We start from the raw sequence: 15287 nt of genomic DNA, 5'->3' as shown, positions 1-15287 counted from the left end.
ATTTAACCTATGAAACATTTTACACAAATTTCATGGTAACTACCACGCATAAATCTAGCACAGAGACATAAAGCATAAAAAAAAAAAAAAAAGAACTGAGAAAAATGTCATAGAAAGCTACCAAACCAAAATGCCAAACAGAAACAAGGAAAAAGAAACAATGGAGATATGGAGCAACCAGAAAACAAAAGATAGAATGGCAATACCAAGTTCTCATCTATCAATAACCCCCCCAAATGTAAATGGGTTGAATTCACCAATCAAAAGAAACAAAGTGGCAGGATGGATCGAAAACCAAGAGCTAGAGAGGATCAAGTGGCAGCAGAGTAAGATGTAAAACAATTCACATAGAACATCGACTGAATGCTGGCGGAAGAACATAAACCTCCAAAAAGGGCAAGAAACTCTTGACTTGATTGGGCAAAACAAAAGAAAAAGAGAGAAAAAAAGAATCAAGACAGGACTAGCATTCCTGAGTGGGAGCTGTGAAGGAGAAAAGGAACCCATACCCTGGGAAGCTGCCTAACCAGCGGGGAGATCAGCCAAGACAGAGGGACCTCAAAGTCGCAGAGAAAAGCGCAGTAGCTAGACTGAGGAAGGCAAAGTAGAGTGGGGGCCGCAAGATCATCTGTACCACCTCCTTGGACACCACAGCCTGAGACACTTGGGCGGGGGCTGCGTGCTGAGACAGGTTCCTGAGGTCAGTTCTGGGAAGAGGACTAGGGTTGTATGTGTAGGGACAGCCTGAGGGGCTAAGGAGCTGTGTGTAACGGGCTGGAGAGTGGTGTGCTATAGGACGGAGAGTGGAAAGTCACGGTAGAGAGAACCCAGGAGGGGGTCGGGGCCCACCAGCGAAGCAAGGCTCCGTTGTTGGGGAGGTGAGAGGAGGAGGGGCGGGCCACTACAGGCATCTCCCTGTGCATGCCCAGGCTCTCAGAGAGCAGGGCGCCTCTGATGCAGGCTACAGGTGGCAAGAAGCCACATGCTCTGGGCTACGGGAGACTGGGTGCTTCTTGCACAGGCTGCAGGTGGCCAGGCACCTCTTGTGTGGGCTAAGGGCAGCAGGAGGCTAAGTGCGTCCCTGATCTACAGGTGGCAGGAATGGACCTTGGCAGTCATCTTGGAGGCCAGAGGGAAGCGTGGTCTTCCACCACTGGGGTCCTGTGAGTGGGCTCCACCTGTGGCCCCAGTCATCTCAGGGGTCAGCAAAAGAAAAAGAAAAAAATAAATAAAAGAGGGCACTGCAACTGAGCACTATCCGTTGTGGGCTTCACCCCCCTGGGAAAACACCCGCCCTCCTGCTGTATACTAACAGTGAAACATTAGAAAAGGAATACAAAAACACAATGCCATTTAAAATTGCACCCCAAAAAATCAAATACCTGGGAATACACCTGACCAAGGAGGTGAAAGACTTACATGCTGAGAACTATAAAACATTAATCAAGGAAATTAAAGAGGATTCAAAGAAATGGAAAGATATTCCATGCTTCCTGGGTTGGAAAAATTAATATTGTAAAAATGGCCATACTACCCAAAGCAATCTATACATTCAGTGCAATCCCTATCAAATTACCCATGACATTTTTCACGGAACTGGAACAAACAATCCAAAAATTTATATGGAACCACAAAAGACCCAGAATTGCCAGAGCAATCCTGAGGGAACAAAAACCAAGCAGGAGGCCTAAATCTCCCAGACTTCAGACAATATTATAAAACTACAGTAATCAAGGCAGTGTGGTACTGGTACCAAGTCAGACATACAAACTAATGGAACAGAATAGAGAGCCCAGAAATGAACCCAGACACCTACAGTCAATTAATCTTCAGCAAAGGAGGCAAGAATATAAAATGGGAAAAAGAGACTCTTTCAGCAAATGGTGCTGGGAAAACTGGACAGCCCCATGTAAATTAGTGAAACTGGAACACACCCTCACACCATGCACAAAGATAAACTCAGATTGGCTTAAAGACTTAAACACACACACACACACACACAGACACACACACACACACACACACACACAAAAGACTTAAACATAAGACAAGACACCATAAAACTCCTAGAAGAGAACATAGGCAAAACATTCTCTGACATCAACCTTATGAATGTTTTCTCAGGTCAGTCTCCCAAGGCAATAGAAATAAAAGCAAAAATAAACCAATGGGAACTAACCAAACTGACAAGATTTTGCGCAACAAAGGAAACCATAAAAAAAACCAGAAAGACAACTTACAGAATGGGAGAAAATAGTTTCAAATGATGCAACTGACAAGGGCTTAATCGCTGCAATATACAAACAACTTATACAACTCAACAGCAAAAAAGCCAACAACCCAATTGAAAAATGGCAAAAGACCTATGTAGACATTTCTCCAAAGATGGTATGCAGATGGCCAACAAGCACATGAAAAAATACTCAACATCACTGATTATTACAGAAATGCAAGTCAAAACTTATATGAGGTACCACCTCACACCAGTCAGAATGGCCATCATTAATAAGTCCACAAATAAATGCTGGAGAGGATGTGGAGAAAAGGGAACCTTACTGCACTATTGGTGGCAGTGTAAATTGGTACAACCACTGCTGAGACCAACGCATTAAGTCCTCATTCAGCTGACCCTACGAATAACTTATGCCTTTAGGTCTTTGTTCTTAAGCTTAAGTCATTCACCGTCACTGTGACAGTTTTTCAAGCTGGAAGATGGGGTAAAGTAAAGCAGGACAAGATAGAGTTTTCAGCAAAGAGGCTAATAAGAAAATATTGTAGAAACATGTCTCGAGACATCTCCCCCTTTTTGTTTTTGTGGGAGGACAAAAGTAGATCTTGCAATTTCTTTCTTCATTACTTCTTGGATTGCTTGCTTTGTGTATCTATAGACTAAATAGAAAATTATTAAGAATCCTAGAAATGCAATTAATGATCAGATTATTCTTCCACAAAAATCTTTAAACCATTTTGAAGGATTAATTATTTCTAAATCTTCTAGAATATTATCCAGTACCTCTTTATGAGGTATATTTTGTAGAGAGGCCTTTTGAATACTCAGGACTCTAGTCTGCAGTTTTTTATATATCCAGAGTTAACTTAACCAAGTGATCTCATAAATGTCTCTTAACTTGTTTCCATGATGTTACTCTAGAATTGTACTCATAGGGAGTAACACAATAAGAAGTAAAAGATTAATTGATTTTCCTTTTTGACTTTTTATAAGTATAATTTCCATCCCAGTTTGAGTATTTTTAAAAGTTAAGAGTAATCTTCCACAAGTCAATTTGAGATTTGCTATTATCAAATTGAGGATAGGGAGGCACAAGGCCAGAATCTTTTCAATGTATGGGGCTTTTGGCTTTAATTATTATTTTTTGTTGGCTTGATTGGCTGGAGACCATCCAAGAGAGTAATTCATTAGCAGAACACAGAGGTTGATGGCCCAAACAGACAGGAATTGGCCTCCCCTTAGGGGACCAATCCCATACAGTTCCACAGGAACCATTAACCAGTATGATCCCCTCCATTGCCCTGCATGTATTCCAATGAATTTGATTTTTCATTCTCTTGAAGGTATCTGTCCTTTTTAAGGGACATAAAGTCCTGTCAGGCATCTCCATATTAACTGGTTTCACCTGACGGTAAGCGAAACTCCAGCCTGTAACTAAATGTAAATCTTCACTGGTGGGCATATTTAAATTTCCTGAAAGCCACATTTGAGGTTCAGGAGTTAAACATAAGGTTTTTTGTTTTTTTTTTTCCCAATACCAATCAGCCAATTTTTAAACTTTAAAATTTGATTAAAAGGTATCCCTTCTTTTTTTTTTTGAACAGGGCAGTTTGTCATCTTCCAGCCCAGGGACCCAGGAGAAATCACTAATAGATAAATATATGCACTGGAGTCTCAACCCATTCCACAGGTCTCAATAAAGGATTGGGGACATAGGCCCATTAGGTGTAATTACTTTCTCCAGATGCTGCTAAGGGAATACTCACTGTGATAGAAACTAAAGTAAAGACAGCTAGGACCAAATTATTTGGAGTGAGAGGCTTTCCTTCTCTTCTTAGTAGATTTTCAGCTTCTTGGGTTAGATGTTTGATCTGACCCCAAGTGGGAAGATGAGCCCTTCGGGTCTGTGGCAGTGACACACGAGTTGGTGTCACGGACATCGCTGCTATATCCATGGTGGGCAGCTCTGGATCCCAAATCATGAATCTGGGTCTCTTCAGTATGTTCTCGTCCATCATCCTTCTTCTGGGGTCCAGGGTCGAGGGATGCTTCATGGGCTCGTTCATGATATGGTTTGATTCTTCTCGGTGTAATCCAAACAGGTTGTAATCCATGACCTGGTGAAATACAAGCATATCCCCTACCCCACGTAATAAGTTTTCCCTGGGACCAGACGTTTGTTAAGGGATCCTACCACCAAATCAAGGGCTGTTCAGCCTGAGGAAAGTTAATTTTATTTTCTTCTGTATTAAAATGTTTTTTTGCAGCCATTTTTTTCATCAGAGGCCAAATTTAAAAAATTTAAAGTGAATAAGCTTTTGTTTAAAAGTGTTTGTTGTGACTTAACTATTTCTGTGTCTCCCCCTTTTTGTTTTTGAAGAGCCTGTTTTACATATAAATTGGCTTGTTCCACAATAGCCTGTCCTTGGGGGTTGTAAGGGAGGCCAGTGGAGTGAGCAATATACCGGGTATCCAGGAATATTTTAAGTTGAGAACCAATATAAACTGGCCCATTATCAGTTTTAATTGCTTGTGGCAGGCCCATGACTGCAAAACAGGCATATAAATGACGAATAACATGTTTAGCAGATTCACCAGATTGAGCAGTAGCCCAAATAAATTTATTAGAGTGTCAATACACACATGAATAAATGACAATTTTCCAAAAGATGAATAATGAGTGGCATCCATTTGCCAGAGAGCATTTGGGACAAGTGCCCTAGGGTTAACTCCAGGTTTGGATTGAGAAGGATTGTTAATAATTTGACATGCAGGACATTGACATACAATTGTCTTAGCTTTAGCCCATGTTATTCCAAATCTCTTTTTAAGGCCTCGAACATTTACATGTGTTAAATCTTGAAAATGTTGAGCGTCCTGTAACACAGGTGTCACCAAGCGGTCAGTTTCTTTATTTCCTGTAACTAGAGGCCTGGGTAAATTAGTATGTGCTCTGAATTGAGTAATAGAAAATGGATATCTTCTTTCCCTTACAACAGTTTGTAATTCTGTAAACAAGTCAAATAACAAGATAGGTAAATTTTGTTTAATGGCAGCAGTTTCAGTCATTTTGGCAGCATGAACTACGTATGCCGAATCAGAAAGAATATTGATTGGCTCAGGATAGTCCCTCAAGGCATGGATTACAGCAGTTAGTTCAGCCTGTTGGGCAGAAAGGCCAGGCATTTATATAATTTTAGATTGATTAGCCACATATCCGGCCTTCCCTTTACTAGTCCCATCAGTAAAGATCACAGGGGCTTTAATGATGGGTGAATCCTTCACTTTTTTGGGGAGAATCCATTGAGTTCGCTTTATAAATTGTAAAATAGGGTTTTTTGGATAATGATGATCTATTGATCCTACATAATCTGCAAAGGCAATTTGCCAACCTATATGGTTTTGAAAACAATTTTGGATTTCCTTAACAGTTAAACTAACAATTACATGATTTAAATCTTTTCCAGACATTTGTACACAATGAGTATGACCTTTTAGAATAAGTTGTGCCATCAGGTCCAGGTATGGAGACAAAGATTTTGTGACATTATTGGGAAAAAAAGCCATTCGAGAATATTTTCTAATCGCATCAATATTCCCGTGGGAAGGGGGTCGGGCTCCTGGAGGAGCACGGCATTATTTTTTAGTATGTCCTGTCTTGTCACAATTAAAACATTTTTTTGAAAATTTGTCTTTAACCTTTAAATTAGCCATTGCTTGGGCTAGCATTGAGGCCTTAAAGGACTCAGTCCCCACTCCCTAACAGGCTTTAATATATTCAGCAGTGTTGGCTTTTCCTTTTAAAAATCCTATGGCCTTTTCACAATCAGTATTTGCATTTTTATATACTAACAATTGAAAATAGTATCAGACACTTCAGAGTTAGCAATTTGTAGTTTTAATGCCTCTTGTAAATGAGCTAGAAATTCAGTATAAGTTTCCTTAGGGCCTTGTAGGATCTTTTGAAAAGAAGTATTTATTTGACCCTTAGATTCAATTTTATCCCATGCTGTTAAGCAACATTGTCTAATATGTTCAATAGCCAAATCATTCATTCTCATTTGATCTTGAAGATTACTCCAAGGACCAATCCCTAACAATTGTTCCATTGTGATTGGAAGATTTTGAGCCTGATTACAATTAGCAGTAATTTGCACATGATCTTGCCACCAAGACTTAAATTGCAAATATTCGCTAGGCAATAGCACAGCATAGGTTAAGTTATGCCAATCAGCAGGAATCATACAATTTCCTTCAGCTACTCCCTGCATGATTCCTTTTGGAAGGGGAGAATTAACACAATAGTTTTGAACGACTTGTTTTAATTCTTTAAGAATTTTAAAAGGAAGGGGCTCATGAATGAACTCTTAAACTCTATCAGGGTTGGCAGGATCAATGCCTGGAGCCACTGTCTCCCTGACAGTTACTGGAAAGGCTAAATGTATGGCATCCAAATCACCTTCCCTTCGAGCCTGTAAAGTTCCCTGTTGAATGGATGATAGGTGGTGTTCAGGGATAGCGCTCATTTTCTTTACAACCCTAGAAGTAGAGGCTTGATGAGTCCTTGTCACCTCACTCCTAATAGGAGGTGATAGAGGAATATCAAAATCAAAATTTGATGCAGAGGCTCAGGAGCCAAATATTCCCTCTGATAATTTTGTTCAGGGGCTGTATATTTAGGTTCCTCCAACAAAGGTGTAAACTACCCTTCTTCTTTCTCCTCTAAGTCCTCCGTGGTCTGTAGAGGTTCTAAAACTGACTTAATCAATCTCCAAGTACTCCAAATGGACACAGGAATTGGAACGCCCTCATCATGTAATATCCTAAGTTCCATTCCTACCGGTTCCCATATCCTTAAATCTAACGTTTCTAATGTAAGAAACCAATCACAATGTTTCTCAACAGTCTGAAAAAGTTCCAAAAGCTTTCTTTCACTTGTTTTTGCACCCCCTTTTTTAAAGAGTTGTCCTAACAAACAAATGTAAGGACTATAGTTTCCTGCAATTACATTATTTACCATGTTACCCCGTAAATACCTGAGAGAGGGAACGTATCCCCAGGATTTCTTTAGGGTGGCCACGCAAAATTCCTCCCTTCTTCTCAGGGCTCCACAGCACTTCCAGTGAATAAAAATTCCTCTGTAGTCGTGGGTCCTTCATTCTTCGTGCCTGCCTGTCTGCCCCACGTTGGGCACCATTTGCCAAGACCAACTCATTAAGTCCTCATTCAGCTGACCCTATGAATAACTTATGCCCTTAGGTCTTTGTTCTTAAGCTTAAGACATTCACCGTCACTGTGACAGTTTTTCAAGCCGGAAGATGGGGTAAAGTAAAGCAGGACAAGATAAGAGTTTTCAGCAAAGAGGCTAAGAAAATATTGTAGAAACATGTCTTGCGACAAACTGCTGTGGAAAACAGTATGGAGGTAACTTAGAAAACTATATATAGAACTACCATATGACCCAGCAGTCCCACTCCTGGGCATATATCCAGACAAAACTTTCCTTGAGAAAGACACATGCACCTGTATGTTCATTACAGCACTGTTCACAATAGCCAAGACATGGAAACAACCTAAATGTCCATCAACAGATGAATGGATTAAGAAGATGTAGTATATATGCATAATGGAATACTACTCAGCCATAAAAAAGAACAAAATAATGCCATTTGCAGCAACATGGATGGAACTGGAGACTCTCCTACTAAGTGAACTAAGTCAGAAAGAGAAAGACAAATACCATATGATATCACTGACATTTGGAGTCTAATATATGGCACAAATGAACCTTTCCACAGAAGGAAAATCATGGACATGGAAAACAGACTTGTGGTTGCCAAGGGGGAGGGGGAGGGAGTGGGATGGACTGGGAATTTGGGGTTAATAGATGCAAACTATTGCCTTTTGAATGGATAAGTAATGAGATCCTGCTGTATAGCACTGGGAGCTTATCTAGTCACTTATGATGGAGCATGATAATGTGAGAAAAAAGAATTTATATATGTATGTGTGACTGGGTCACCTTGCTGTACAGTAGAAATTGGTGGAACACTGTAAACCAGCTATAATGGAAAAAAATCATTCATTAAAAAAACAAAACAAAACAAGAGCTAACTCTCTGCTGCCTCCAGGAGACTCCCTTTAGTTCTAAAGACAAACACAGGTTCAAAATGGTGGTGAAAGATGATACTACAAGCAAATGGCAGCCAAAAGAAAGCAGATGTAGCCATACTTACAACACACAAAATAGACTTCAAGCCAAAAAAAAAAGGTAATGAGTGATAAAGATGGACATTATATTATGATAAAGGGGACAATTCAACAAAAAGACATAATAGTTAGTCATATATATACTCCTAACATAGGAGCACCAAAATACATAAAGCAATTATTAACAGACCTAAAGGGAGAAACTGATGCAGCGCAATGATAGGAGAGGACTTTAACACCCCCCTTACATCAATAGATAAATCATCCAGACAGAAAATCAACAAGGAAACAATGGTCTTACATGAAACATTATTCCAGATGGCTTCGATAGGTTGGTACAGAACATTCCATTCAAATGCAGGAAAATACACACTCTTCTCAAGTGTGCATGAAATTTTCTCAGAGACCTAAAACAAATCTCAATAAATTTAAGAAGACAAATCATATCAGGAATCTTTTCTTACCACAATGCTATGAGAGTATAAGGAGAAAGCTGAAAACATCACAGATATGTGGAGACTGAAAACATGCTTCTGAACAACTACTAGATCAATGAAGAAATCAAAGGAGAATTCAAAGAAAACCTGAAGACAAATTAAAATTAAAATATGATATCCAAAATCTATGGGATGAAGCAAAAGCAGTACCAGAAGGGAAATTTATAGCAATACAAACCTGTTTCAAGAAATAAGAAAAGTCTCAATATAAACTTACACCTAAGGGAACTAGAAAAAGAACAAATGAAGCCCAAAGTTAGTAGAAGGAAGGAAATAATAAAGATTAGAGGAAAAGTAAATAAATTAGAAACTAAAACGACAATAGAAAAGATCAGTGAAACTTAAGAGCTGGTTCTTCAAAAAGATAAACAAAAATGACAAACTTTTAGCTGGACTCACTAAAAAAAGAGAGAAGGCTCTGATAAAATTAGAATAGAAAGGAGAAAAATAACAACAGCTACCACAAAAATACAATTATAAGAGAATATTATAAACAGTTATTCACCAACAAATTGAACAACCTAGAAGAAATGGAAAAATTCTTAGAATCAGGCAATCTTCCAAGACTGAATTATGAAGAAATAGAAAATTGAATAGATTCATCTCTAGTAAAGAGATTGAAAGAAAAATCAAAAACCTCCTAAAACACAAAAGTCCAGGATCAGATGGCTTTATGGTAAATTTGACCAAACATTCGAAGAAGAATTAATACTCATCCTTTTCAAACTCTTCCAAAAAATTTAAGAGGAGGGAATACTTTCTAACTCATACTACAAGGCCAACATTAGCCTAATATCAAAATCAGACAAAGACAATACAAAAAACATATATATATATATATATATATATATATATATATAATGACCATAGATGCAAAAAATCCTTAACAAAATATAGCAAATCAAATACAACAATACATCAAAAGTTTCACATACCATTATCAAGTGGGATTTATTCCAGGAGTACGACAATAGTTAAACATTTTCAAATCGATCAATGTAATACACCTTAGCAAACTGAAGTATAAAAAAAAAATATGATTATCTCAGTGGACAGAAAAAGCATTTGAAAAAATTCAACATCTATTTATGATTAAAAAAAAAATCTCAAAAAATGGTGTAGAGGGAATATACCTCAACTTGATAAAGGTTATATATGACAAACCCACAGCTAACATCATACTCCATGGTGAAAGGCCAAAAGCTAGCTCTCTAAAATCAGGAACAAGACAAGGATGCCCACTCTCACCACTTACTCAACATAGTATTGGAAATTCTAGCCAAAGCAATTAGGTATAAAAAGAAATAAAATGCATTCAAAATGGAAAGGAAGAAGTAAAACTATCACTATTGCAGATGATATGATTTCATATTTAAAAAAACCCAAAGACCACCAAAGAACTATTAGAAATAACAAACAAATACAGTATATAGTAAAGCAACAGGGTACAAAATGAACATACAAATGTCCGTTACACTTAAATGTCCACTGAAAGATGAATGGATTAAGATGCGGTATATATATATACAATGGACTACTACTCAGCCATAAAAAAGAACAAAATAATGCCATTTGTAGCAACATGGATGGGACTGGAGACTCTCCTACTAAGTGAACTAAGTCAGAAAGAGAAAGACAAATACCATATGATATCACTGATATCTAGAATCTAATATATGGCACAAATGAACCTTTCCACAGAAAAAAAACTCACGAACTTGGAGAATAGACTTGTGGTTGCCAAGGGGAAGGGGGAGGAAGTGGGGTGGATTAGGAGTCTGGGGTTAATAGTTGCAAACTATTGCATTTGGAGTTGGATAAGCAATGAAATCCTGCTGTATAGCACAGGGAACTATTTCTAGTCACTTGTGATGGAACATGATGGAGGATACTGTGAGAAAAGGAATATATATGTATGTATGACTGGGTCACCTTGCTTACAGTAGAAATTGACAGAACACTGTAAACCAACTATAATGGAAGAAATAAAAATCATTAAAAAAAATAAATGTCTGTTACATTTCTATGCTAGCAATGAGCTAGTGCAAGAGAAATTAAGAAAACAATCCCATTTATAATCACAACAAAAAGAAAGAAATAACTGGGAATAAATTTAACCAAAGAGGTGAAAGATCTATATACCAGAAACTATAAGACATTGTTGAAAGACATTAAAGAAGACAAAAATAAGTGGAAAGATATTCTATGTTCATGGATTAGAAGAATTAACATTGTTGAAATGTCCGTATTATCTAAAATAATCTATACATTCAATGCAATCCCTATCAAAATCCCAAGGACATTTTTCACAGAAATGAGAACAAAAATTCTAAAATTTATGTGGAACCATAAAAGACCCTAACTAGCCAATGCAATCCTAAGAAAAAATAACAAACTTAGAAATACCACCTTCTCTGATTTCAAGAGAAATTACAAAGTATAGTAATAAAAACAGCATGGTATTGGCAGAAAAACAGATACATAGATCAATGGAACAGAATTGAGACCAGAAATAAACCCATGCATATATGGAAAATTAATTTGCAACTAAGAAGCAAAGAATATACAATAGAGAAAGGATAGTCTCTTCAATAAATGGTGTTGGGAAAACTGGACAGCCACTTGAGAGATGGAGAGAGAATAGACCACTATCTCACACCATACACAAAAATCCACTCAAAATGAAATAAGGACTTGAATGTAAGACCTGAAACCATAAAACTCCTAGAAGAAAATACAGGCAGTGCACTCTGACATTAGTTTTAGCAATATATTTCTAGATAGGTCCCTTCAGGCAAGGGAAACAAAAGCAAAAATAAACAAATGGGACTATATCAAATTAAAAAGCTTCTGCACACAAAACAAAGAAACCCATCACAAAAATGAAAAGGAAAGCTAATGAATGGGAGAAGATATTTTCAAATCATATATTCAGTAAGAGCTTAATATCCTAAATATGTAAAGAATTCATACAACTCAACAACAAAAACTTAAAAATAGGCAGAGGAGCTAAGCAGACATTTTCCAAAGAGTACATACAGGTGGCCAACAGGCACATAAAGAGATGTCCAGCATCACTAATTATAAGGGAAATGCAAATCAAAACTACAATAAGGAGTTCCTGCCGTGGCTCAGAGATTTAAGAACCACTAGTATCCATGAGGGTTAGGGTTCGATCCCTGGCCTCGCTCAGTGGGTTAAGGATCTGGTATTGCTGTGGCTGTGGTGTAGGCTGGTGGCTATAGCTCCAATTCAACCCCTACCCTGGGAACTTCTGTATGCTGCAGGTGCTTCCCTGAAAAGACCAAAAAAAAAAAAGAAAAAAGAAGAAGAAGGCGGGGGGGACATTCACATACTGATGGTGGGAAGGTAAATTGGTGCAGCCATTATGGAAAACAATATGGAGATACCTCAAAAAATTAAGAATAGAACTACCATATGATCCACCTATCCCAGTTGACCAAAGACTACAAAAGTATTAATTTGAAAAGATATACTCTTATGTTCATTGCAGCATTTTTTAAAATAGCCAAGATATGGGAACAACCTATGGATAAGCTGTTATCCCCACCCCAAACCCACTCCATTAAAAAAAAATAAAAACAAACAAACAAACAAACAAAACTATAATGGTAAGTAGGAAAGTATAGCAGCAAATCATGCTTTTCTCCAGGAATTCAAACCTGTCTGTGTTCATGTAAACTGGTGCAGCCACTATGGAAAACAGTATGGAGGTTCCTCAGAAAACTAAAAATGGGAGTTCCCTTGTGGTGCAGCAGGTTAAGGACCCAGTGTTGTCATTGCAGTGCCTCAGGTTGCTGCTCTGGCTCAGGTCCAGTCTCTGGCCTGGAAATTTCCTCGTGCCACAGTGTGGCTAAAAAAAAAAAACTAACTAGAAATAGAGTTGGCATATGATCCAGCAATCCCACTCCTGAGCATATATCTGGATAAACTTTAATTCAAAGAGATATATACACCCTAGTGTTCATAGCAGCACTATGCACAGTAGCCAAGACATGGAAACAACCTGAATGTTCATTGACAGATGAATGGATAGTTGTGGTACATATATACAATGGAATACTATTCAGCCATAAAAAAGAATGAAATAATACCATTTACAGCAACGTGGATGGGACCTAGAGATCATCATACTAAGTGAAGTAAGTCAGAAAGAGAAAGACAAATACAATATGATATCACTTATATGTGGAATCTAAAATATGACAGGAGTTCCTGTCATGGCACAGCAGAAATGAATCCAACTAGGAACCATGAGCTTGTGGGTTCGATCCCTGGCCTTGTTCAGTGGGTTAAGGATCTGGCGTTTCTGTGAGCTGTGGTGTAGTTCGCAGATGCAGCTGGGATCCTGTGCTGCTGTGGTGTAGGCTGGCAGCTGTAGCTCCGATTAGACCCCCAGCCTGGGAACCTCCATATGCCACGAGTGCAGCTCTAAAAAGACAAAAGACAAAATAAAATAATGAAATGAAATACAAATGAACTTATCTATGAAACAGAAACAAACTCACAGATATAGAGAACAGGTTTGTGGTTGCCGGGGGAAGGGAGGGAGGAATTGGAAGTTTGATGTTAGCAGATGCAAACTATTATATATAGAATGGATAAACAACAAGGTCCTACTTGTAGAATATAGCACAGGAAACTATATTCAGTATCCTATGATACACCATAATGGAAAGGAATATTTTTTAAAAAAAACGTATATATATGTGTAATTGACTCACTGTGCTGTACAGAAGAAATTAACACAATATTGTAAATCAACTATACTTCAATAAAATAAATTTAAAAGGAAACCGTCTTGGTTAACACTAATAGTACGGGCAGAGACTGTTTATGTATAGAGTCACCTATACAGGAATACTTGAGGAATGCTCAAAATGCCCCACCCCAAAATATTTTCTTCATCAATGGTACTTATTTGCTTGTTTGTTTTTGTTTTTTTTGTGTTTGTTTTGTCTTTTCAGGGCTGCACCCATGGCATATGGAAGTTCCCAGGCTGGAGGTCAAATCCAAGCTGCAGCTGCCAGCCTGTGTCACAGTCACAGCAGCGCCAGATCCGAGCCATGTCTATGACCTTCACCACAGCTCGTGGCAATGGGGGATTCTTTATCCCACTGAGCAAGGTCAGGGATGGAACCCACATCCTCATGGAAGTTCCCAGGCTAGGGGTCAAATTGGAGCTACAGCTGCTGGGCTACACCACAGCCAGAGTATTTCAGAATCCGAGCCGCATCTGCAACCTACACCACAGCTCACGGCAATGCCGGATCCTTAACCCACTGAGCGAGGCCAGGGATCAAACCCGCATGCTCATGGATACTAGTCAGATTCGCTTCCCCTGAGCCACAACAGGAACTCCACTAGTGGGGTTCTTAACCCCCTGAGCCACAACGGAATCTCCCTCTTCACTGATGTTTGATCTTAACAGAATTTATTCCTTTGTGTTTAAACACTGACATCTTTTCCAACACAATATTTACTTTGTTATCTTATTTGTCTCATGTAAGCAGTTAAGTTTGTATTTTGTCACTGTGTAAGAGTATGAAAAAGAATAATCATTCAGATATTACATATATATGAAATTCTTATTTTTAATCAGGTGCTGATTATAATAAGAATGGACTCAGATGCTGAAAAACATTTACTCATTAAAATCCTTAACAAAATAGAAGGTAGGAGTTCTAAATTATGCTTCATTTGATAAGAAATGCTTGAACACATAAAAATACATTGATCTAACCAAGTTTCTAATTAAGATATGATTAAAATACCATAAAATCATATTTTATAAGTATATAGCTCAATGGGATCTAGTCAGTTTTTAAATCAATCCTGACTGTTTGCAATATAAATATATTACAATGTATATATAAGTACATTGTAATATAAATATAATTATATTGTGTTTTTTCTTGTTGCTAATAATACTACTTACAACTTTATGAATTATATTTTATTATAAATATAATAAAATTGTATTTATATTTTATTTTATTGTTTTCTTGTTGCTAATAATATTGACTACTTACAACTTTATGACTAAGTTTTATAAATGCAGTTTTTACAAATGAAGAAGCTAAAATTCATAAAGGCTATGTATTATGCCAAAAGTCGCAGCTGGTAAGTAAGGGAATCAGGACATGAATCTAGGTCTCTCTTGTTCCAGGGTCATTCTTCAACTGTTCTACCCACTGCTGCCCTCTCTGCCAACCCTTTCCACCTTGTGCTGTGGAACCCAATTGTTCATATGTAAACTCTTCTTCTTCATCTCCTTGATAATGCTTTCCCTGTATCCCTTTCATACAGAAGCTGCTAATTTTCTCTCT

The 15287-nt window shown here is 37.9% G+C and overlaps 1 protein-coding gene across 1 annotated transcript in view; it reads left to right on the top strand.

The window, feature by feature from the left end:
- Window positions 1-15287, top strand: part of C1H9orf84 (chromosome 1 C9orf84 homolog) — an 89171-nt gene that overhangs the window by 43826 nt on the left and 30058 nt on the right. Inside the window, exon 16 of the mRNA XM_021085151.1 lies at window positions 14561-14633. Coding sequence (XP_020940810.1) covers window positions 14561-14633 — 73 coding nt within the window. The remainder of the gene's footprint in view (window positions 1-14560; window positions 14634-15287) is intronic.

Source organism: Sus scrofa, chromosome 1 (assembly GCF_000003025.6).
Source record: "Sus scrofa isolate TJ Tabasco breed Duroc chromosome 1, Sscrofa11.1, whole genome shotgun sequence".
Taxonomy (NCBI): domain Eukaryota; kingdom Metazoa; phylum Chordata; class Mammalia; order Artiodactyla; family Suidae; genus Sus; species Sus scrofa.
The sequence above is the reverse complement of the archived record's forward strand: the minus strand, read 5'-3'. Positions and strand labels throughout refer to the sequence as shown.